Here is a 23,948-nt window from a genome sequence, read left to right as displayed (position 1 = left end):
TGGGTGATGCAGCTTGTTGTATTGTGCTGTGGTCTGTGTTTGGAGGGAACAGCGGAGTACTGATGGAGAGAGATGGCTGAAGGAAAAACGACAAGGGGGAATAAGAGCAATGGACCCACAGAAAATGAGAATTGTTGTCAAAGGTTTTGCAATCATTTAAAAGTAAGACAGACATTGCATTGAAATGTTTTTACTGTCAAACGGAGCCAGCATTTTACAACAGCATTAGATACATAATGCAGCACATACCGAGAAAGCATGCTTTATATTTAAAGACCAGCAAACAACCAGAAACATATTACAAGTCTATTTTGGCAGCTAATACCATCTCGTATGTTTGACTTGCATAACAAATGTTTTATTCAAGCACAGGCATGTGTGAACATGTTAAGATCTACAGTTTGTATGTTAATACAAATTACCGTATTTCCTTGAATTGCTGCCGGGAATATAGTATTCGCCTGCCTAGAATTACAGCCGGGTCAAACTCGTTCCGCAAAATAATTAGCGCATGCTTGGCACTTCCGCCGGGTCAAATATGAGTCATTAAATGACTCCCGCCTCCTGGTGGTAGAGGGCGCTAGTGATCCTTCTTGCGACTACCGGTACTACAGAAGACCGGTGCTGCAGAAGAAGACAACAAGCAGCAAGCGTGAGCAGCGATCGTTTGCTTGCACTTTTAACATGGAGGATTACATATCTAGAATAAAACAGTTTTCTAAACTGGACTTTCAATCGAAGCAGGAGGTAATAATTAAAGGAATATCTCCAGAGACTTTTAAAACTGAAGAAAGATAAGGAAGACTGCCTTTGATCAGAAGCAGCTGCACATGTACATCATTTATAAGTAAAGGTAAGACCATAATAACGTTTTTTTTTTATTAAATGTGCTTTTCATGATAAGGTAAGCGCCGGAGTGAGAAGATGTTTTAAAATAATTAGCGCATGCTTGCCCATCCCGCATGCTTTTGGTAAGCGCAGGAGTGAGAAGAGGTTTTAAATTAATTAGCGCCGCTGCAGCTATTCAAGGAAATACGGTAGTTGTTTTTCCAAAAATTAAACACTGCTCCCCTTTTAATAATTTTCCAAATGTATGAGTATGTGTTAAAATGGTAAATACATTGTACCTCGATTTAGAGTAAGTATGTATATATCAAGGTTACAGAATGTGGTTTCTTCTTATTCAACAAATGTGTGTCAATTTAAAAAAATAAAAACATAGAAATTAATTATATATACGTATATATACACTACCGTTCAAAAGTTTGGGGTCACATTGAAATGTCCTTATTTTTGAAGGAAAAGCACTGTACTTTTCAATAAAGATAACTTTAAACTAGTCTTAACTTTAAAGAAATATACTCTATATATTGCTAATGTGGTAAATGACTATTTTCGCTGCAAATGTCTGGTTTTTGGTGCAATATCTACATAGGTGTATAGAGGCCCATTTCCAGCAACTATCACTCCAGTGTTCTAATGGTACAATGTGTTTGCTCATTGGCTCAGAAGGCTAAATGATGATTAGAAAACCCTTGTGCAATCATGTTCACACATCTGAAAACAGTTTAGCTCGTTACAGAAGCTACAAAACTGACCTTCCTTTGAGCAGATTGAGTTTCTGGAGCATCACATTTGTGGGGTCAATTAAACGCTCAAAATGGCCAGAAAAAGAGAACTTTCATCTGAAACTCGACAGTCTATTCTTGTTCTTAGAAATGAAGGCTATTCCACAAAATTGTTTGGGTGACCCCAAACTTTTGAACGGTAGTGTATATATACACATATTAGGGCTGGGCGATATGGCCTTTTTTTAATATCTCAATATTTTTAGGCCATATCGCGATACACGATATATATCTCGATATTTTGCTTTAGCCTTGAATGAACCCTTGATACATATAATCGCAGCAGAATGATGATTCTATGTGTCTACATTAAAACATTCTTGTTCATACTGCATTAATATATGCTCATTTTAAACTTTCATGCACAGACGGAAATCACAACTAAGTCAATTGACCAACGCTTTATTCATTAAACAGTTATTAAGCAGTGGCACAAACAGTCATGTCATTTCCAAAACAGAAAGTGCAAAATTGTCAGTCATTTTAAAACAAGCTATTAATGCACTTTTGTGCATGATGTCACTAAGATGACATACAACAACACTAAATTAAAGTGCACTTTTTGTACAGAACGCCACTACAATAGTTTAAAACAAATAAAGTGAACTTTTGTGCATGATGTCACACAAGATATTTCAATAACTGTCAAATAAAAATTAGCTGCATAATAGGAAATCAAATTGTGTACGTCCTTCACTATGTGGTAGGTTCCTGCGGACGTTATCTCCTTTTGTTGTTGACATTTTTTTTCATACGGTGTTGATCTGAAAATGTTTGCCTTGGCATTTTGATGGTGTGGGCGTGTGGCACCGAACGGAGATGTTGACATGCGGAGTAAGCACTCTTCATTCTCTAGCAGGGGACTTTTCAAATGATGCTACATATTAGCAGTAATGCTACTTTTTGTAGCAATGCTTTTTCCCCACACTTGACAAATTACGTTTGTCTGTTCGACATATTCCCACTTGAAGCCAAACCACCGCCAGACGATGGACTCCCTGCTGTTTTTCTTGGGAATTAATTATTCCTTCATTTTTTACCAGATTCGCACCTTCTTTCTCTCGTATTACCGCTCGCACCACTCCGCTAGCATCACAGCTAACGTTACCCATGCTGCTACCTCTCTGCTCCGCGAGGGCGTATACGTATGTGACGTATGACGTGACAGTATGTGACGTGTGTAAGAAGGTGCGCTTGCTGTCTGTGAGAAGGACAGACAAGAAAGAGTGAGAAGAGCCTGTTGTGTAATGCCCGCAGCTAAAAGCAACTGCGTGAGAACGTATACTCGAATATCACGATATAGTCATTTTCTATATCGCACAGAGACATACCCGCGATATATCGAGTATATCGATATATCACCCAGCCCTATCATACTTAATCAGAGAATCTTTTTTATATAGATTGGTTCTTTATTTTCAATTACCTGTTTTTTAGGTTAGACTTGTAACTATAACCTTTTAAAAAAAATAACATAGACTGCTTTTCAAAAGGTAAATGTGCAATTTCAATTGTACGTGCATTTAAAAGAAAAATAATGAAGGTCATCAGAAAAATCCTTGTTTATTTCAACAGTTTTTCCTATAAAACACATAGAGGCTATAAAGTGTGTTTTAGTTGATTACTCAATTAAATTTACTTTTTAAATGAATTTTTGTTGACCTAATTTATGACTTAATAAATAATAATGGGGTTGTATTGTGTGCAATAAATGAAGGAAACATCCATTTTGTTTTGTTTTATTAATAACAAAACAAAAATAACTACAGTGTTTCTCCTAAATCGTTACATAGGGTCTATTGCCGCTCGGTGTGTCAAGTTAATCTAATTAAAATATTTTCTTTTCAAGACCAGCTCACAGATACAACAGGTCTCTCTCTACCTTGTCTTATTATTAAACAAACTAAAGAGAAAGATTAAAGATTAAAACGTGACAATATTTCTTGTTTAAGAGAAAAGCTGTAGGGCATAGGGCAAAAGCTTTGGGCTAAACTTTTCGAGTCACACACAGGGGCAAACATAGCTGAGGTTTTACAAACAGCTTTCACTGACTTGAAACCATGGCATCGCTGATAAAGCACGTAATATGGAATGGGCTTGGATGGATTATACGTGTAGCTACTTTGTTCCCAAGTAGCAGCTACTGCAGTGTTCATGTCGAAGCGGAAGCAGCTACAACTGCTAATACATACATTAATCGAGATCATTAAGACGCGACAAAACAGCATTTTGGATATAATGGTTCATTACCCTGAGGGGAAACAGCAGTTTACAACAGCTCAGAAATAAGACAAATTGCCCAAAGTTTTGATACACTTGACAGCTGCGATATAAGAGATGTCTAAGACCTTGTGAAGCTGCAGCGTTGTGTGAGAATACAAGCCCCACAGTGTAGTTCAATGCGCTACTAAAGAGCATAGGAAATAACTTTAGTTAAAAGCGCATGATTAAGTCATATATGCAAAGTTACAAAACATTTCAAATTGCACTTGCATTGTTTTGTGACTCAATAAAATAAAAAAGCACAAAAATCCAGACATTTTGTCATTGTAGTTTTCTTAAGTCATAAAATATTGTCAAATTTTTGTAAACCCTATATCGTGTATCGTCTCGTCTTGTAAGCTGAGTATATTGTCAGACCCCTACTTAATAGCCTTATTTAATTTATCTCATTTACAACCTACATGTCATTTTTGTCCCTACATAGTCACACATTTACAGTTTTCCTCTGTTCTCAATATCAGGCTTGGCAGACTGCAATAATCACATGACACATCTTTAGAGGAGAAATGTACTCCAAGTGTCTTCTATTTATGTTTTTATTAAGAAAGTGAGGGTTATCATGTGTAACTGAAAAGGACAGATTGCAGTGCTGTCATTCTATTCCTCAGCTGCATTGCTCACATGTACACAGTACAGTGGACAAGCCTAAAAAAGGAGGAAAATTATAACTTTTGAGTCTGTAATGATATGAAAAATGCATCACAGTATAGCTTTTGCCAAATGCCAATGTGATGTTTGCAAACCCCCTGATAACTATAATGCAGACAGGAAATAACCAGTATATACAATGGACACTACATTTAGGGAGTGTACCTTACAGTATGTTTCCAGTTTTACTCAGGTTCTGTGTTTATTGTTCTTCATTTTCCTGTAGTCCTCCTCTTTTAGAGACTAGACAAACCAGTTTTTTCGTCTTCTTGGCTCTTTATCTCTCTCCCACACACCCCTCTTGAATCATTAATTTACACCACTACAACCCCACACATATACACCCACCCACCCATCCCCCGTCTGACAGGTCTACCATATCACCAGTGCGCCCATCCCTGTTCCTCTTTGACGTTACAAGAGTGTCAATCCAGATCCCTCCCTGTGTTTCCTTTCACCAACACTTCATTCACTCCCCTACAATCAATAGAAACTAGGAAAAGGAGGAGAACAGGTACCTGCTCCCTGCCGCCTTGCAAGAAACACCCAGTAAAGTAATGTGTTTGAAGTCAAGGACCTTGAAGGACGTTGAAGGACATTGAGGCTTGGCTGCGTTTAATAAGGAATTTGGAACGCCGTCCATTGCCAGATGTTCAGGTGTTATTGTGGCTTGCTATCTTATTTACCCATTTTATTTTGTTGCCCCCATGTCTATCGACACCTGGCGCAGCAATGCACTTTGTGACTGGGGAAAGTACTAGCAAGACCGATTTTAGACTTGTATCTGTGGAATAACATTTGTATACTTGTTACTCAACAAACAACACATACAACCACACAAAAGTCTTTAAAGGCCTACTGAAACCCACTACTACCGACCACGCAGTCTGATGGTTTATATATCAATGATGAAATCTTAACATTGCAACACATGCCAATACGGCCGGGTTAACTTATAAAGTGCAATTTTAAATTTCCCGCTAAACTTCCGGTTGAAAACGCCTTTGGATGATGACGTATGCGCGTGACGTAGCCAGTGAAACAGAAGTATGACTCCCCCATTGAAGCCAATACAAAATAGCTCTGTTTTCATCTCATTATTCCACAGTATTCTGGACGCCTGTGTTGGTGAATCTGTTGCAATTTGTTCATTGCATTATGGAGAAAGAAGCTGAGCAAGCAAAGAAGAAAGTTGTCGGTGCGAAGCGGAGTATTTTGCGAGGCAAGTCAGCAACACAACACAGCCGGTGTTTCATTGTTTACATTCCCGAAAGATGCAGTCAAGCTCGAAGAACTCGGACAACAGAGACTCTTACCAGGAGGACTTTGACTTCGATACACAGACGCCTGTAGAGAACTGGGACAACACAGACTCTTACCAGGATTACTTTGATTTGGATACAGAGACGCAGACGCGGTACCGTGAGTACGCAGCTGCGCTTCCAAACATTTGATCACTTGCCCGCACGTGCGTGTCACGTACGTAACTTTGGGTAAATATATAAGCTTTATGAACCTTGGATTAGGTGAACGGTCCTTTGGGCTGAGTGATTGTGTGTGTTGTGCAGGTGTTTGAATTGTATTGGCGGGTTATATGGACGGGAGCTAGGAGCTAGGAGCTAGCATAACAAACACCTGGGTGTTTGTTATGCGGGATTAATTTGTGGCATATTAAATATAAGCCTGGTTGTGTTGTGGCTAATAGAGTATATATAGTCTTGTGTTTATTTACTTTTGTAGTCATTCTCAGCTGAATATCAGGTCCCACCCGCCTCTCACAGCATCTTCCCTATCTGAATCGCTACCACTCCCCACTAGTCCTTCACTTGCACTTTCCTCATCCACAAATCTTTCATCCTCGCTCAAATTAATGGGGAAATCGTCGCTTTCTCGGTCCGAATCGCTCTCACTTCTGGCCGCCATCACTGTAAATAATAGGGAACTTTGCGGAAATGTTCAACTGACTACGTCACGCTACTTCCGGTAGGGGCAAGGCTTTTTTTGGTCAGATACCAAAAGTTGCGATCTTTATCGTCGTGGTTCTCTACTAAATCCTTTCAGCAAAAATATGGCAATATCGCGAAATGATCAAGTATGACACATAGAATAGATCTGCTATCCCCGTTTAAATAAAAAAAAATCATTTCAGTAGGCCTTTAAGCTGATACTGGCACACTAAAAACACTTACTAGCCTGTTTAGATGAATATTAGAAAGTAGGCCACGCCAACTGTTGTTCCAAACATACTTTTTTTTTTCCTTAGACAGGGTGAAGACTTTACAAAACTTGTTTTTCAGCCTTTGCTTTGAGTTTGTAAAGCCTTGTCTTGGCTTGTCTGTTGTTAGGCATGGGCATTCGACCAAATTTCCTTGTTAAAACTGAAAATGAACAATTGTTTTTAAATATTAATTCTAAATTGATATGGGAAAGTATTTTTCGTAATGTTTTGAAACACTGTTACTAACATATTGTACTGTGGAAAAATAATGCTTCTAAGAAGAGCTGACAGTCTATCAAGCTTATGCCATGCAGTTCTTCTTCAGACCATGATCCTATTAAGACTGACTTAGTAATGGCTTTGTCCCCTCACATAAGTCTGTTAACAAAACATTCAGGAATAACTTCACATATCACTCCATGTTTCAGAAAGACCTGACGATCACAATATTATCCGCTTCCTATTTTCCTTTTTAATCGTGATTTGCAATCAATCACGTCTGTCCCTGCCCTACTTCTCAGTGTAAACGCACTTATGCACTCAAAATCCCAAGTATGAAAGTGTAAGAATTGAGAATTTTTTTTCCAGAAAACAAGGACTTTCAATTAACATGACTTTGCACATGTGGAGAGATTATATTTGATTGAATAATGTATACAATTGTATGTATACAATTTTGCAGGCCTTAGATGATGTGAAGACACGAATGCCTTCTAATGCGCTTAGAAGCATGCAAACTATTCTGGTCTGGACTAAAAAAGTAACCTGGTGTGGGCTGGGCGATATATTGAATATACTCGATATATCGCGGGTTTGTCTCTCTGCGATGTAGAAAATGACTATATTGTGAGTATTCCAGTATACGTTCTCACGCAGTTGTTTTTAGCTGCGGGCATTACACTACAGGCGTTTCTCACTCTTTCTTGTCTCTCCTTCGCACAGAGACATAAAACAAGCGCACTTTCTTACATACGTCACATAATATTGCGCGTGCAACGTCATACGCCCTCGCGGAGCAGAGAGGTAGCGGCATGAGTAACGTTAGCTGGAGTGCAAGCGGAGCGGTGCGAGTGGTAATACGAGAGAAAGAAGGTGCAAATCTGGTAACATGAAGGAAGAATAATTAATTCCCAAGCAAAACAGCACGGGGTTCATCGTCGGCGTTGGATTGGCTTCAAGCGGGAATATGTCGAACAGAACCGTAATATGTCAAGTATGCGGCAAAAGCGTAGCTACAAAAAGTAGCAGCACTACTGATTTGTAGCATCATTAGAAAAGTCACCCGCTAGAGAATGAAGAGTGCTTGAAACTCCGCATGCCAACATCTCCGGCCGGTGCCACCAACAAAATGCCCAAGCAACCAGCACTGACCCAATTAAGGCTGCAGCTAACGATTATTTTTCTATCGATTAATCTATAGATTATTTTTTTCGATTAATCGGTTAATCTATAGATTATTTTTTCGATTCATCTATAGATTATTTTTCCTTTTACCGATTATTTTTTTATTTAAAATGAAGATGAAAAAATAAATGTAGGCCTGTTTTTTCAAAAGGCATGGCTTTTATTTACAAAAAAAAAGAAGTATGGCCACTCAGTCAACATTGACAACAACATGACAAAATATTCTGTAACAATGTAAACATTTAAAACTTTTAACATTTAACAAAATTAAAAGTAGCTTATTTGCTTTTTAATGTGCAAATATAAAAGTAAACATCCAGTGCAAATCTTAATATTCTGCAATAGTATAAGCATTTCAAAAGTAAAAGTATTGCTTATTTTGCTTTAAAATGTGCAAAAATAAAGATAAACATCCAATACAAAAAAGTGCAAAACGAAATATTCTGTAACAACAGTGTAAACATTTCAACAAAAGTGAAAGTATTGCTTATTTGCTAAAATGTGCAAAAATAAAGATAAACATCCAATACAAAAAAGTGCCAATCTAAATATTCTGGAGCACTGTAAACATTAAGTATTGCTTTTAAAATGTGCAAAATAAACACCCAGTCCAACACAGTACACAATAACCAATTCTACTCATTCCAGTGAGTGACCAACAGTTGTAATGAAGAAAGGTTAGCATGTCTCCAAGCTTTGGTTCTTTTCTTGTTTACAATATTCCCAGCAGCTGAAAATAGGCGCTCAGAAGGGGTCGATGTGGCTGGAACTGAGAGGTAATTAGCCTTCACCTCAAGCCAGGACTGCGAGTGAGCTGAGCTCCAGTTTATATTTCTAGAAAGTCAACGGGCTCATAGTGATGTTACTAGTAGTTGACTGGGAGGTGTTTATTATCATTTGGGGAGAGTCCGCTGCCTGATGCTCACCTGCTAAACACCTATCTGCTCCACGCTGAAGCGCTGACTACATGCGCTCTGAATACGCACTGCTGATTGGCTGATAACGCTTTGTATAACGCTTTGTGTGTACCAATCAGATGGTTGTGTGGGTGGGACAATGCTGCGTGCCGAGACACAGGCAGCCGCAGAAGTAGCAAAGCAGCTTGTTAACACTTTAGCAGCTAAAGTTAGCTTTAGCTTAGAAACTCGTTCGGTACACCCCCGTACCGAACCGAAAGCCCCGTACCGAAACGGTTCAATACAAAACACGTACCGTTACACCCCTAGCAGATACAAATGACACATTCATGTTTTTGTGTAATGATGACAACGTATACTCGCGCGGACGATTGACTAGTTGATGGTTTACTTTTCAAATGTTCGTTCATAGCCGTTGTGCTCCTATGATAGGCCATTTCCGCTCGACACAGTGTGCATACAACATTATTAGGCCGTGTATTGAAATACTCCCACACTTTTGACCACTTTTGGCGTGATTTTTTCCCCCTCGCTCGCACAGTCTGCTTTGCGCTCCGCCATGACGGTAGTGTGACGTAAATATGCGACGCGTCGACGCACAAACACGGCGTCGACGTATTTACGTAACCGATGACGTCGACTACGTCGACGCGTCGTTTCAGCCTTAGACCCAATTGAGCCTGGCGTCTTCCATTTCCACATCAACACCGTATGAAAAAAATCGTCAAAAACAGGTGATAACGTCCGCAGTCACCTGCCACATAGCGAAGGACGAACACTATTTGATTTCCTATTATGCAGCTCATTTTTATTTGACAGTTATTGAAATATCTTGTGTGACATCATGCACTAAAGTGCACTTTATTTGTTTTAAACTATTGTAGAGGCGTTCTGTACAAAAAGTGCACTTTAATTTAGTGTTGGTTTTGATATGTCATCTTAGTGACATCATGCACAAAAGTGCACTAATAGCTTGTTTTAAATGTCTCTGACAATCTTGCACTTTTTGTTTTGGAAATTACATGAATGTTTGTGCCACTGCTTAATAACTGTTTAATAAATACAGTTTTAGTAAATTGACGTAGTTGTGATTTCCTTCTGTGTTTAAAATTAGCATATATTAATGCAGTATGAGCAAGAATGTTTTAATGTAGACACATAGAATCATCATACTGGTGTGATTATATGCATCAAGTGTTAATTCAAGGCTAAGGCAAAATATTGAGATATATATCTTGTATCGTGACATGGCCTAAAAATATCAAGATATTAATAAAAGGCAATATCGCCGTGCCCTAACCTAGTGTCATTTTAGTGCAGTGTGGTTTGCACGCTTATATTTTTGTCAGCGGACCAAATACTGCTCTCGGTTAAGTTATGCAAAAAATTGTGCCTCGATTGGACTGTGGATGTGATGTGTACATTATCCAATGATCTCACCCACCCTAAACCATCATGACGTCATCCGGGTTACATACCTTTTCAGGACTTCCCGTTTTAAGGCAATGTGACATTTTACATGTGAAGATGTAAAGAGGATATATATTGTATGTTCCTAGAAATGTACTGCAGAATGATTTGTAACGACTTCATCGGAATGCAATGAGCAACACTTTATTGAATAGAGTCAGGTATGATAGGTTGATTGGCAACACTAAATTGGCCCTAGTGTGTGAATGTGATTGTAAATGTTGTCTGTCTATCTGTGTTGGCCCTGTGATGAGGTGGCGACTTGTCCAGGGTGTACCCCGCCTTCTGCCCGATTGTAGCTGAGATAGGCTCCAGCGCCCCCCGCGACCCCGAAGGAAATAAGCGGTAGGAAATGGATGGATGGATGTTTAACTACTCGCACTGGGTGACATCATATTTAGTTTTTCAGTCAGATGGTGTGGTCGTCATTCAGACTTGCCTCACACAGGACTCAGGACTAAAGCCCACTGGTTTCACAGCCCAAAACTCATGTCTCCAGCGGTCTTGGTCCACCTGTTTTAGTTGGTCCTGGATAGGGATGCACGATAATGGAAATTTTAACAAATACCGATAACAGATAACTTACAGACCTTTACAACCGATAGCGATAACCGATATTTATGTATACATATATTTACACAAGACATTGTGAAATTAGAAATTAAGTACAGTACACAATTTGCCCAAAATGTATACACTCTAACAAAACTATACAAATATACTGTAGAGATAAGGATAATGTCAACTGATATATTTAACTTAACCAAAACTTGAAAACAAATACACTTCCTACTATAACTGGATTTATACTGTTATCAGCAAATCTAATGTAATGCTTTTTATGCCACTTAAAAAAAATTAATGCCCATGTCCAACTGCATATGGTTATTTTATATAGTCAAAAGCTTGCAATTGTCTGTTTATACACAATTGTAAGCATTTGACAATGACAATGTTGAATAGCTGAACATTTTACAATAACTGTTACTATCTAGTGAATTAGAAATGGCTCGCAAGACTGTTTCATCTGAGAATTTATTTTTATTTATTTATTTTTTTGTAGTGGTAGAAGCAGCTGACAGTTGTGGTGGAGACAGCAGAAGTGGCTTTGTTGGTCATGCCAAAGAGATTTGGCAACGTTAACTTCTGCCTGCCTTTCATAGCTGACTTGTGATTAGCTAATGGCATGTGTGTGATTTCACAAAGTTGATGCCCATTGAGCAAAGTTTGGAAGTCTTTTTGCACATGTTGCAGAACGCCAGACTCTGGGTTTACACTTGACAGGCTTTAACCAAGTTTTGAAAAGTTATCCAGCTCACCACTTTTGCTTTAACTTGCAGTTTCTTAGTTTCTCAACATGTATTAATGTTCTTGCATTCGCCACAACATAAGCATGTTCACAGGATGTAGCATCAAAGCATAAGGTGTTCTGACTTTGTGCAAGGCGGTAGACAATAGCCAATTAAAGGATTCCGCCTGACAATCATCACACTGTGCTGTCAATCAAAATGATTATTGGAGAACTGCACTTAAAACCTCTAAACATCAAATTCTGAATTAGTTGATCAATTTAATATACTCAGAAGTAATTTTTTTAAATTGTATCTCATTAAAAACTTGCTGTAAAAATGAGTATTCTCTGAAAATATGCCTTACAGTAGTCACAAACTGGAGGATACTTTTTTAATCAGGATACAATTTTCGAAAGGTTTTATGGAATAATAAATGAACATCATCCTAGGAATTCAAATGATGCATGTGGTCGGAAATGAATCACTGATTTAAACATTTTAGAAAAACAAGTCATAAAATGATAATTGGAAAAATGCCAAAAAGCCCTTTGGATGCATTAGAAATAGTCTGACTCAAATAAACATCTTGAATATATTTTATTTTACACCCTCACAGTTGTTTAAAATGGGTACAGTTGACGGCAAGTTATGTATAACGTGTCAGGCAGCTAAGGAACTATTATTCAATTACTGCGGGCATGTGAGAAAATGAGTTGTCTGTTGCGAAAACTGCATTGTTTGTCCATCCTGGGCCACCGTAGGTCACGTGAGGTGCCTGCCTCACAAGAGTTGCTAATATTAGCCAAGTTAGCTTATGTGCGTTGAACTGGAGACTGAAATAATGAAGTCGTGTATGAAACAAGCTCAGCTTTCTCATTAACTCATGTTAATGAGAAAGCTGAGCTTGTTTCAGAGCTAAGGACTAAAGACAAAAGACTGGCAGGGCCATTTGATTTTGCCGTCCAGCGGAGTGGAGGCAGCACTTATAAAGCTTTCGGACTTTACCAGACCTCTTACACCCAGTTTGAAAGCCAGAGACGAAATAAAGAAACACACAGACAAACCAATTTATTAATAACTTCAACATTATTAAGATCATTTTCATTTGCCGTTTGATTGATTGGCGGATTGACTATCGGTTCAGTCCTACTATCGTATTACATTGTTTATACCTCGTGACATCCTATTTATTGTTTTTTAATGCCATTTAGGCCTTAATTTTTGCAAAATCCATTAAATTACTTTTAATGCTTTATATTGCCTCGCGGAAACCCTGTGTAATTTTTCATCCATGTAGACAGTTAAAATAATTACGTAGAACAAAAAAATACTGGAATTTTTTAATATTTCAACCTTTCAATTAATTAATTGATAGACAAACAAGCAACAACAACACTAATACAAGTGGAGTCACAACTTCTGTTGAGTGACAAAAATGAAATAATAAAACTATATCTTTACCTGGCAGTAACAATAAAATAAAATAGTGCAATGAGTGCCTGCCCCTTAGAAAAGCAACATGTAATTGTAGAACACAGGTAAATCAGAGTTAAAATGATAAACTGCATTTTTGCCACTAAGATATTATAAAAAGTTAACTAACAATTACCTGTGACTCCAGATGAACCATGAAGTTAAACATAAAAAACTACTCATTTTGTTGTTAACTTCTTTAGTCTCGGCCTGGGCGATGTGGCCTAAAAATAAAATCCCCAATTTAAAAAAAAAAAATGCTTTACTTTACTTACTTTTTGCTAAATTCTAATTTAAATAATGTTGTTCTTTTTAGATCGGATATCAATTGTACTTTATATTTAATCATTTTTAATCAACTGAATTAAGAAAGTAGCCACGCAGCAGCACAAGCCACAACAGAGAGACCAACGACAAACACGAAAGTGATAAGCCTTTATTATTACCGGCTCATTTTATTGGTACATTTTTTATTATCGTTATCATTTACATTATCGATGTGACGTCATAATTGCCATTATCGGTCGATAATTATCAGCCGCCAATAACATCGTGCATCCCAAGTCATGGCCCTTTTTACACTTGACCCAACGAAACGTTCTCGCAGTTTTAACCAAACCATAAATTACACATGTGTGAACGCACCCTTAGGCAAGAGGCCTCAGTAGATGTGGCAGAGGTGAACACTTGTCACACGTGCGACAGCAAACAAGACCTTACATTCCAATTTGGTGATACCATTAACCTGAAAATCAAGAATATGTCCTCTATCAATCAAAATTCTGATTTTGATTGGCGGAGCCATACCTCGTGGGATGGCGTAACTCATATGCAATAGGACAGTAGATTTTTTGATCTGATCAACGAGACCGTAAAGTTGATAAAAGCTGCGCCAATCAAAACAGTGTTCCAGCCATTGACAATACTTAGAATACTTAAATAATTTCCCCCACCTCCAAGTTTGTATAGACCAGGGGTGTCCAAACGTTTTCCAGCAAGGGCCACCTACATCAAAATAGAAGGATGCGGGGGGCACTTAATACATATTTTATATTAAAGATACTAAAATTAATTAATTGTAGATCAATGTATGGTAAACTATCTAAATACATTTTTCATAGTACAGAAAAAATTTAGGAGCAATGTGAAATGTGTTCAATATCCATCCATCCATTTTGTACTGCTTGTCCCTTTTGGGGTTGCAGGGGGGTTGCTGGGGGAGGGGGGGGGGGGTGCTGGAGCCTATCTCAGCTGCATTCGGGCGGAAGGCAGGGTACACCCTGGACAAATCTCCACTCATCGCAGGTCTTCAATATCACAATTTCATTATTGACACTCAAACAATGAGCACATCACCCATATACTAGCGTCCCTTCACTGGCTCCCTGTGTGTTACCGAATCAATTTTAAACTCCTACTATTTGTTTTTAAATGTCTAAACAACCTCGCTCCAACATATCTCTCCGACCTCCTTCAGCCTTACTGCCCCACCCCCCCAATCCTTAAGATCAGCCGATCAGCTGCTATTGACGGTCCCTGACACAAGGCTGAAGCTTAGAGGTGACAGAGCTTTCGCCGCTGCTGCTCCCAAGCTCTGGAACGACTTACCTTTGAGCGTTAGACAGGCCTCCTCTCTTCCTTTTTTTAAATCGCTCTTAAAAACATACTTTTATTCCATGGCTTTTAACACTGAGTGATCTCCATCCTGCTATGGCGTCCCACAATGCACCTGCTGTGAACCTGTTTTTATGTTTTATTTTTTATTTTATTTTGTGTTTTATCGTGCTCTGTTTGTGTTGTGGTGTGCTTGCTGGTTTCTCTTGTGTTATCTTTTAACCTGCCCATTTTACAGCACTTTGGCCACCCCTGTGGTAAATTTTAAATGTGCTTTATAAATAAAGTTGATTTGATTTGACATGTGCACTCATACATAAAAACCCAATGCCATCATAAGGCCTACTGTAAAGCTCAATTAAACCCAGAGAACATCCTTTAACTGTGCTAGCACTGTCGCTAACACGAGTGTAGGGCTGGGCGATATGGATCTAAACTCATCTCCCATAAACTAACCCATGAATGGAAATATCCATTGAAGTAACTATACATCACCACCCTGCCTTTAAATTTTGCAGGACTGATGGGGTTCCAAAATAAACAAAAACAGGTACCAACAAGTAAGAAAAGTAGGTTTGGCATAATTGGTTCCAAAGTTAAGAAAATAGAAAAATCCTTGAATATAATATAAGAAAAGTCAAATATTATCTCCAATCCTCTTTTAAAAAAACAAAAAACATTTCGCTATAGAGTACTCAATTCTTCAGCTAACAAAAACACAAAAGAACAAAATGTGACATAAAGTGCCCTGGTTTAAGAGGACATGTTTACATGTCAGCAGCAACATGAAAAAAATAATTGACCTTTTACAATGGTGTTTTTATAGGTAAACATTAAAATAAGATATACATATAAAGATTTTAGCCAGGAACACCAACCTGCCAACTGCTTCACGATGCTGTGTGAAAAGGCTATGTTCTGAAAATTACTTTCAAAAAGTAATGTATTACTTGTTACTTTACAAAATAATTTAATTAGTAACGGAATTACTCTTTAATGAATGCAATTAATTAATAGGGAAAGTTATTGATGAGATGGCGACTTGTCCAGGGTGTACCCCGCCTTCCGCCCGAATGCAGCTGAAATAGGCTCCACCACCCCCCGCGATCCCAAAAAGGGACAAGCGGTAGAAAATGGATGGATGGATGGATGGAAAGTTATTAATTTGTTACTTTAAAAAAAAACCTTAAATGTCTGGGATAATGCAGTTGAGATAAGTCAGAGCAGTGTGTGTGTCTGTGTGTGCGCCTGTGTGTGCCATTAAAAGTTGGGCCTGTTGCCTAGTGATGTCAGCGAGTCCGTGCTAAGACTCTTTGGCTTGAGCTTGTTAGCTTAGAAGGCTAGTAGCAGCAGTTTGTCGGCTGTGACGGCAGCTCATTTGAATTTTTCAGTGGTTTGCGTTACCTCTGCTTAATAAATAGCTTGAATGTGATTTCATGGCTGTATGTTCTTGTCAACAAACAGGGTATTGTTTGGATGGCAACTTAGTAAGTTTGTCACTTAAATCGTTGATTTGTTGTTCAAATCCCCTTCAACCCTCGAAGTTACCAGCGCTCAGTGCAGTTTGTATCAAGTTTAAGGTGGTGAAAAAAAATGTGTCTTTCACTTAAACAAGAAAATAATAAATGCGGTGTAAATATCAACAGAAGGTTAATAGGAACCGTGTTACAGCAGAGTGATCAGTCAAGAAGAATAAATTAGTAAGAAGATTAATAAATCAGGAAAGACAAAAATAAGAATTCAGTCCGGCCGCATAGGAACTTCTCGGGATCCCCCGCGAGGAGCTGGACGAAGTGGCTGGGGAGAGGGAAGTCTGGGCTTCTCTGCTTAGGCTGCTACCCCCGCGACCCGACTTCGGCTAAGCGGAAGAAAATGGATGAATGGATGGATGGATGGACAAGTTAAATCAAGGATGCCTGCTTGCCAAGTGGGGACATTAATTTATTGTTTCACTTAGCAGTATACTACAGTTCTCACATATCTAGTCTTCCATGTATATATCAATGCTGCGCACACTACGTAAAAAAAACTGAAATGACGCATCACTGCATACGGTTTGTAGACATGTTCCATCCATCCATTTTCTACCGTTTGTCCCTTTTGGGGTCGCGGAGGGGGCTGGAGCCTATCTCAGCTGCATTCGGGCAGAATGCGGGGTACACCCTGGACAAGTCGCCACCTCATCGCAGGGCCAACACAGATAGACAGACAACATTCACACTCATGTTATTATTCATTTAACAGTAATACATTTAGAATATATAATAATAAAATACAATATAATAATAGTAAGGGACAAGCAGTAGAAAATTGATGGATGATAGACAACATAATAATTACACATTTATAAATAATTTATTTGAAATCAAATCATAGCCCCTGAATCGTAATCGTAATCGAATCATGAGGTGCCCTGTATTCCCACCTTTGGTCACCACCATGGCAGAAAATTAATTAAGTTTTCTCCGAGTATCATTACCATTGGAGGACTAACGGAAAAGGAATGACTCAGCATGCTACACACACCGAGCAGAACGAGACAAGAAGCTAACCCAGGGGTCGGCAACCCAAAATGTTGAAAGAGCCGTATTGGACCAAAAATACACAAAACAAATCTGTCTGGAGCCGCAACAAATGAAAAGCCTTATATAAGTGTTATAATGAAGGCAACACATGATATGAGTGTCTATATTAGCTATGTTAGCCTACTATCAAAGGCTGACGCAAAATCTTTGTTGACAGAAATGTTGTATTTTAATTTTTATTCTACACATTTGTGCAACATTGGAATCCATTAGTAAAATGGAGGCTTCTCACAGGATTAGATAACTTCTGGAAAGTACTTGTTTAGAATGGCCAAAGGTATAGATGTGTGTGTCCAAGTGTAAGGAAACGGCAGGCTGTCTTCTTCTAATGGATTTATTACAATCTTTGCAAGCTGGGTAACGTTTGCTGTGGTCCGGAACAACATGGCACACAAACATATATAAATATAAATTAAATACATAGAGTACATAAGTAAAGGATATTAAATGACCTCAAATATACCTACAAATATGTACATACAGCTAGCCTAAATAGCATGTTAGCATCAATTAGCTTACAGTCATGCACTGACCAAATATGCCTGATTAGCACTCCAGCAAATCAATAAAATCAACAAAGCTCACCTTTGTGCATTCACGCACAGTATAAAACGCTTGGTGGAGAAAATTAGACAAAGAAAGAGTGGCATAAAACACGTCTTTCTGTGGCAGCATCGTAGAAAGTTGTACATGTCAACAAACTACGATGAGTTCAAGGATCGCTGAAATTAGTAGGACAAAACGGTGCTTGCCAAATACTCTCATCAGTGAAGTATGCTTAATATAAACAGTGGAATTTCTAACAATTAGGAAGGTTTGTGTCATGTTTGTTCTCCTACAGAAAATATATTAAAACAAAACTTTTTTTTTTTCTTCATCTTTTTCCATTTTCACACATCTGAAAGAGGTCCAGAGAGCCACTAGGGCGGTGCTAGAGCCGCGGGTTGCTGACCCCTGAGCTAACCGCAAAAGATTCAATGTTAACCACTGTTAGACCAGCTCAGTGGCCTAGTACAGTGTTTTTCAACCTTTTTTGAGGCAAAGCACAGTTTTTTCATTAAAAAATTCGGAGGCACACCACCAGCAGAAAACGTTAAAAAATGAAACTCCACCAGGTCGTCGTGCCTTATTTTGAGTTTGTTGGTGTTTTCTTGTGTGTAGTGCTTTGGTTCTTGTCTTGCGCTGTTATTTTGGTGGCCCTTCCTGTTTTGTTCATGTTTTCCTGTAGTAGTTTCATATCTTCCTTTGAGCGCTAATCCCTGCCCCTGCTTTGGGTTAGCAAGCAATACTATTTAAGTTGTTGCTATCCTTCTTTGTGTGGACATTGATGATTGCCAAGTCATTTACGGATGTACTTTGTGGACGCCGTCTTTGCTCCACACGCTGAAAGTTTTTGCTGTCGTCCAGCATTTTGTTTCTGTTTACTTTGTAGCCAGTTCAGTTTTACTTTCGTTTTGCATAGCCATCCCTATGCTTCAATGCATTTTCCTTTCTCTTTTGTTCATTTTTGGTTTAAGCGTTACATACCTTTTTACCTTTTGCATATTGGGTTCACGACAAACCGTCATCATCTCACCCGACACATTCCGACTTTTACAAAGCAATTAACTACCTGCTGCCACCTACTGACGTGGAGTATTACATGGTTACTCTGCCGAGCTCTACACAGCACAGACACTAAGGAACGACACATTATTTGCAGATTATAAATTTTGATTTGCAAAAAATAATTGTTGGACCAATTAGGTGAAGTTGCATAATTTCCCACGGCACACCAGACAATATCTCACGGCACACTAGTGGCCTAGTAGACCAGCTCAGTGGTTAGAGTGTCCGCCTTAAGAAGTGGGAGGTTGTGAGTTCAAACCCCGGCCGAGTCATACCAAAGACTACAAAAAATGGGACCCATTGCCTCCCTGCTTGGCACTCAGCATCAAGGGTTGGAATTGGGGGTTAAATCACCAAATGATTCCCGAGCGCAGCCACCGCTGCTGTTCACTGCTCCCTTCACCTCCCAGGGGGTGAGCATGGGGCTGGGTCAAACGCAGAGGATAATTTCGCCACACCTAGTGTGTGTGTGACAATCATTAGGACTTTAACTTTAAGTTGGGGCAATCAATCCAGATGTACAGCATGAGCACATAAAGGATACTAAAGTGATTAGATCAATATTTTTATTTTTCTACTTTTTATTTTCACAAAATAAACAAAAATTGTTTTTGTTGTTTACAAACTAAGGTAGTGGGTCTCTGGATACAGGAAGGCTTTGATGGCAAAACCCAAATTATTTATATGGGAGCCAGTAGTAGTTTTTTTTTTTAAAGTTTTTTTTAGAGTGTCCGCCGTGAAACAGGGAGGTTGTGAGTTCAAACCCCGGTCGAGTCATACCAAAGACTACAAACATGGAACTCATTGCCTCCCTGCTTGGCACTCAACATCAAGGGTTGGAATTGGGGGTTAAATCACCAAATGATTCCCGAGCGCAGTCACCGCTGCTGCTCACTGCTCCCCTCACTTCCCAGGGAGTGTACATGGGGATGGGTCAAACGCAGAGGATAAGTTCACCACACCCAGTGTGTGTGTGACAATCATTGGGATTTCAACTTTAAAGGCCTACTGAAAGCCACTACTACCGACCACGCAGTCTGATAGTTTATATATCAATGATGAAATCTTAACATTGCAACACATGCCAATACGGCCGGGTTAACTTATAAAGTGCAATTTTAAATTTCCCGCTAAACTTCCGGTTGAAAACGTCTATGTATGATGACGTATGCGCGTGACATCAATTGTTGAAACGGAAGTATTCGGACACCATTGTATCCAATACAAAAAGCTCTGTTTTCATCTCAAAATTCCACAGTATTCTGGACATCTGTGTTGGTGAATCTTTTGCAATTTGTTTAATGAACAATGAAGACTGCAAAGAAGAAAGCTGTAGGTGGGATCGGTGTATTAGCGGCTGGCTGCAGCAACACAACCAGGAGGACTTTGACTTGGATAGCAGACGCGCTATCCGACGCTAGCCGCCGACCGCATCGATGATCGGGTGAAGTCCTTCGTCGCTCCGTCGATCACTGGAACGCAGGTGAGCACGGGTGTTGATGAGCAGATGAGGGCTGGCTGGCGTAGGTGGATAGCTAATGTTTTTAGCATAGCTCTGTGAGGTCCCGTAGCTAAGTTAGCTTCAATGGCGTCGTTAGCAACAGCATTGTTAAGCTTCGCCAGGCTGGAAAGCATTAACCGTATAGTCACAGGTCCATGGTTTAATATTATTGTTGATCTTCTGTCTATCCTTCCAGTCAGGGGTTTATTTCTTTTGTTTCTATCTGCAGTTAAAGGCCTACTGAAAGCCACTACTACCGACCACGCAGTCTGATAGTTTATATATCAATGATGAAATCTTAACATTGCAACACATGCCAATACGGCCGGGTTAACTTATAAAGTGACATTTTAAATCTCCCGGGAAATATCCGGCTGAAACGTCGCGGTATGATGACGTATGCGCGTGACGAAGTCAGAGTAACGGAAGTTATGGTACCCCGTAGAATCCTACACAAAAAGCTCTGTTTTCATTTCATAATTCCACAGTATTCTGGACATCTTTTGCAATTTTTTTAATGAACAATGAAGGCTGCAAAGAAGACAGTTGTAGGTGGGATCAGTGTATTAGCAGCCGACTACAGCAACACAACCAGGAGGACTTTGTTGGAGCGCTAGCCGCGCTAGCCACGCTAGCCGCCGACCTCACCTTGACTTCCTACATCTCCGGGCCGCCAAACGCATCGGGTGAAGTCCTTAGTCCTTCTGCCGATCGCTGGAACGCAGGTGAGCACGGGTGTTGATGAGCAAATGAGGGCTGGCTGGCGTAGGTGGAGAGCTAATGTTTTTAGCATAGCTCTGTGCAGTCCGGTTGCTAAGTTAGCTTCAATGGCGTCGTTAGCACAGCATTGTTAACCTTCGCCAGCCTGGAAAGCATTAACCGTGTATTTACATGTCCACGGTTTAATAGTATTGTTGATTTTCTATCTATCCTTCCAGTCAGGGGTTTATTTCTTTTGTTTCTATATGCAGTTAAAGCAAGCTGCTATCACGTTAGCTCGTAGCTAAAGCATTTCGCCGATGTATTGTCGTGGAGATAAAAGGCACTGAATGTCCATTTCGCGTTCTCCACTCTCATTTTCAAGAGGATATAGTATCCGAGGTGGTTTAAAATACAAATCTGTGATCTACAATAGAAAAAGGAGAGTGTGGAATCCAATGAGCCAGCTTGTACCCAAGTTACGGTCAGAGCGAAAAAAGATACGTCCATCACTGCCTCTCAAGTCATTCACTGTAACGTTCCTCATCTACGAATCTTTCATCCTCGCTCAAATTAATGGGGTAATCATCACTTTCTCGGTCCGAATCTCTCTCACTCCATTGTAAACAACGGGGAATTGTGAGGAATCCTAGCTCCTGTGACGTCACGCTACTTCCGGCAAGGCTTTTTTTTATCAGCGAGCAAAAGTTGCGAACTTTATCGTCGATTTTCTCTACTAAATCCTTTCAGCAAAAATATGGCAATATCGCGAAATGATCAAGTATGACACATAGAATGGATCTGCTATTCCCGTTTAAATAAAAAAAAATCATTTCAGTAGGCCTTTAAGCTCGATGCTATCACGTTAGCTCCGTAGCTAAAGTGCTTCGCTGATGTATTGTCGTGGAGATAAGTCACTGTGAGTGTCCATTTCGCGTTCTCGACTCTCATTTTCAAGAGGATATAGTATCCGAGGTGGTTTAAAATACAAATCCGTGATCCACAATAGAAAAAGGAGAAAGTGTGGAATCCAATGAGCCCTTGTACCTAAGTTACGGTCAAAACGAAAAAAGATACGTCCTGCACTGCACTCTAGTCCTTCACTCTCACGTTCCTCATCCACAAATCTTTCATCCTCGCTCAAATTAATGGGGTAATTGTCGCTTTCTCTGTCCGAATCGCTCTCGCTGCTGGTGTAAACAATGGGGAAATGTGAGGAGACTTTCAACCTGTGACGTCACGTTACTTCCGGTACAGGCAAGGCTTTTTTTATCAGCGACCAAAAGCTGCGAACTTTATCGTCGATGTTCTCTACTAAATCCTTTCAGCAAAAATATGGCAATATCGCGAAATGATCAAGTATGACACATAGAATGGATCTGCTATCCCCGTTTAAATAAAAACATTTAATTTCAGTAGGCCTTTAAGTTGGGGCAATCAATCCAGATTGATTAGTGATTAGATCAATATTTTTCTTTTTCTATTTCTTATTTTCACCCCCCAAACAAATTGTTGTTTTTGTGGTATACAAACTAAGGTAGTGGGTCTCTGGATACAGGAAGGCTTTGATGGCAAAACCCAAATGATGTTAATGGGAGCCAGTAGTAGTTTATTTTTAATTTTTATATTATTATTATATTTATAAAAAACGATTTACAAATGGCCTTATAGTCCCACTTTCCACACCTTTGCTGACATGCAGTGTTTCCTTGTTTCCGTATGACACATGAAAGAAGTGCTAGCAAGCAGTTGAAGGGTTGGGAAATGACGTTACATGGTAAACAATGAGTTAGTCTGTGTATTTAGGCCCCAAGTCCAACACACCTGTTCCTTTTCTAAAGGAAAAAAGGCTGACCTATTGGGCCAAAAGTTACCCATATTGTTAGCTTTGTTTGCTGGGGTCAAGCTCTTGGGGACAACCGCTGCTTACCTGAAGTTTGTCGCTGTCACTGTCTTGGTCCACTTCCCCGATGTAGTACTGCTCCATCCACCGCCGGGCGTTCTCGGAGTGCCGATGGGGGGGTCCCTCCATCTCCCTGCTCACATCTTTCCCCGACCGGCCGAGTATCAGCGCTTGTCCCCCGGGGTGCCGCCGCAAGAAAGCCGTCACGTCGTACACTCTCGTGCCCAACAGCACCCAGCAGGAGTCCTCCGTGCAGTGGCGGGCCACCTCCCGCTCCGTGAAGAACCGGGGGGATGTGGAAGGAGACATGCTGACAGCGCGGATGCGGAGTCCACCTGTACCGAAGTTTGAAAGGAGGAGAGGAAATAGAAGCTCCACGGGTGACCAGGCCAGGACTTGCCGTTGAGGCTGTTAACACCCAGAATTGCGTAAAGACAAAGTACACACTGGAGGAGAGAGCGGAAAGGCGGGGACTGTGATGCGTTCAATAAATCGGAAGAATTCTCACTCATACATAACGCACAGTACGTGTGCGCCAGTTATGAGCTTATATGTCGCTAAAACAATTAAAAATACAATAAGGTTTTATTTGAGTTGTAATTAATTTTGTACGATTTGTCTTTCACCTTTCACGAGGAACGGCGCTATTTTACACTAATTTGGATTTTTACTAAAGACCTGACTGTCATTAAACGCCGCATCACA

At 39.7% G+C, this 23,948-nt stretch overlaps 1 protein-coding gene across 1 annotated transcript in view; it reads right to left on the bottom strand.

Annotated features, from left to right (window-relative positions):
- The window catches only part of fa2h (fatty acid 2-hydroxylase), a 73,626-nt gene extending 49,949 nt beyond the window's left edge, over positions 1 to 23,677 (bottom strand). Inside the window, exon 1 of the mRNA XM_062035458.1 lies at positions 23,271 to 23,677. Within this exon, the coding sequence (XP_061891442.1) occupies positions 23,271 to 23,552 (282 nt within the window). The 5' untranslated portion in view covers positions 23,553 to 23,677. The remainder of the gene's footprint in view (positions 1 to 23,270) is intronic.
- Positions 23,678 to 23,948: the final 271 nt, after the last annotated feature.

The sequence above is a fragment of the Entelurus aequoreus genome, linkage group LG24 (genome assembly GCF_033978785.1).
Source record: "Entelurus aequoreus isolate RoL-2023_Sb linkage group LG24, RoL_Eaeq_v1.1, whole genome shotgun sequence".
NCBI classification, from domain to species: domain Eukaryota; kingdom Metazoa; phylum Chordata; class Actinopteri; order Syngnathiformes; family Syngnathidae; genus Entelurus; species Entelurus aequoreus.
The sequence above is the reverse complement of the archived record's forward strand: the minus strand, read 5'-3'. Positions and strand labels throughout refer to the sequence as shown.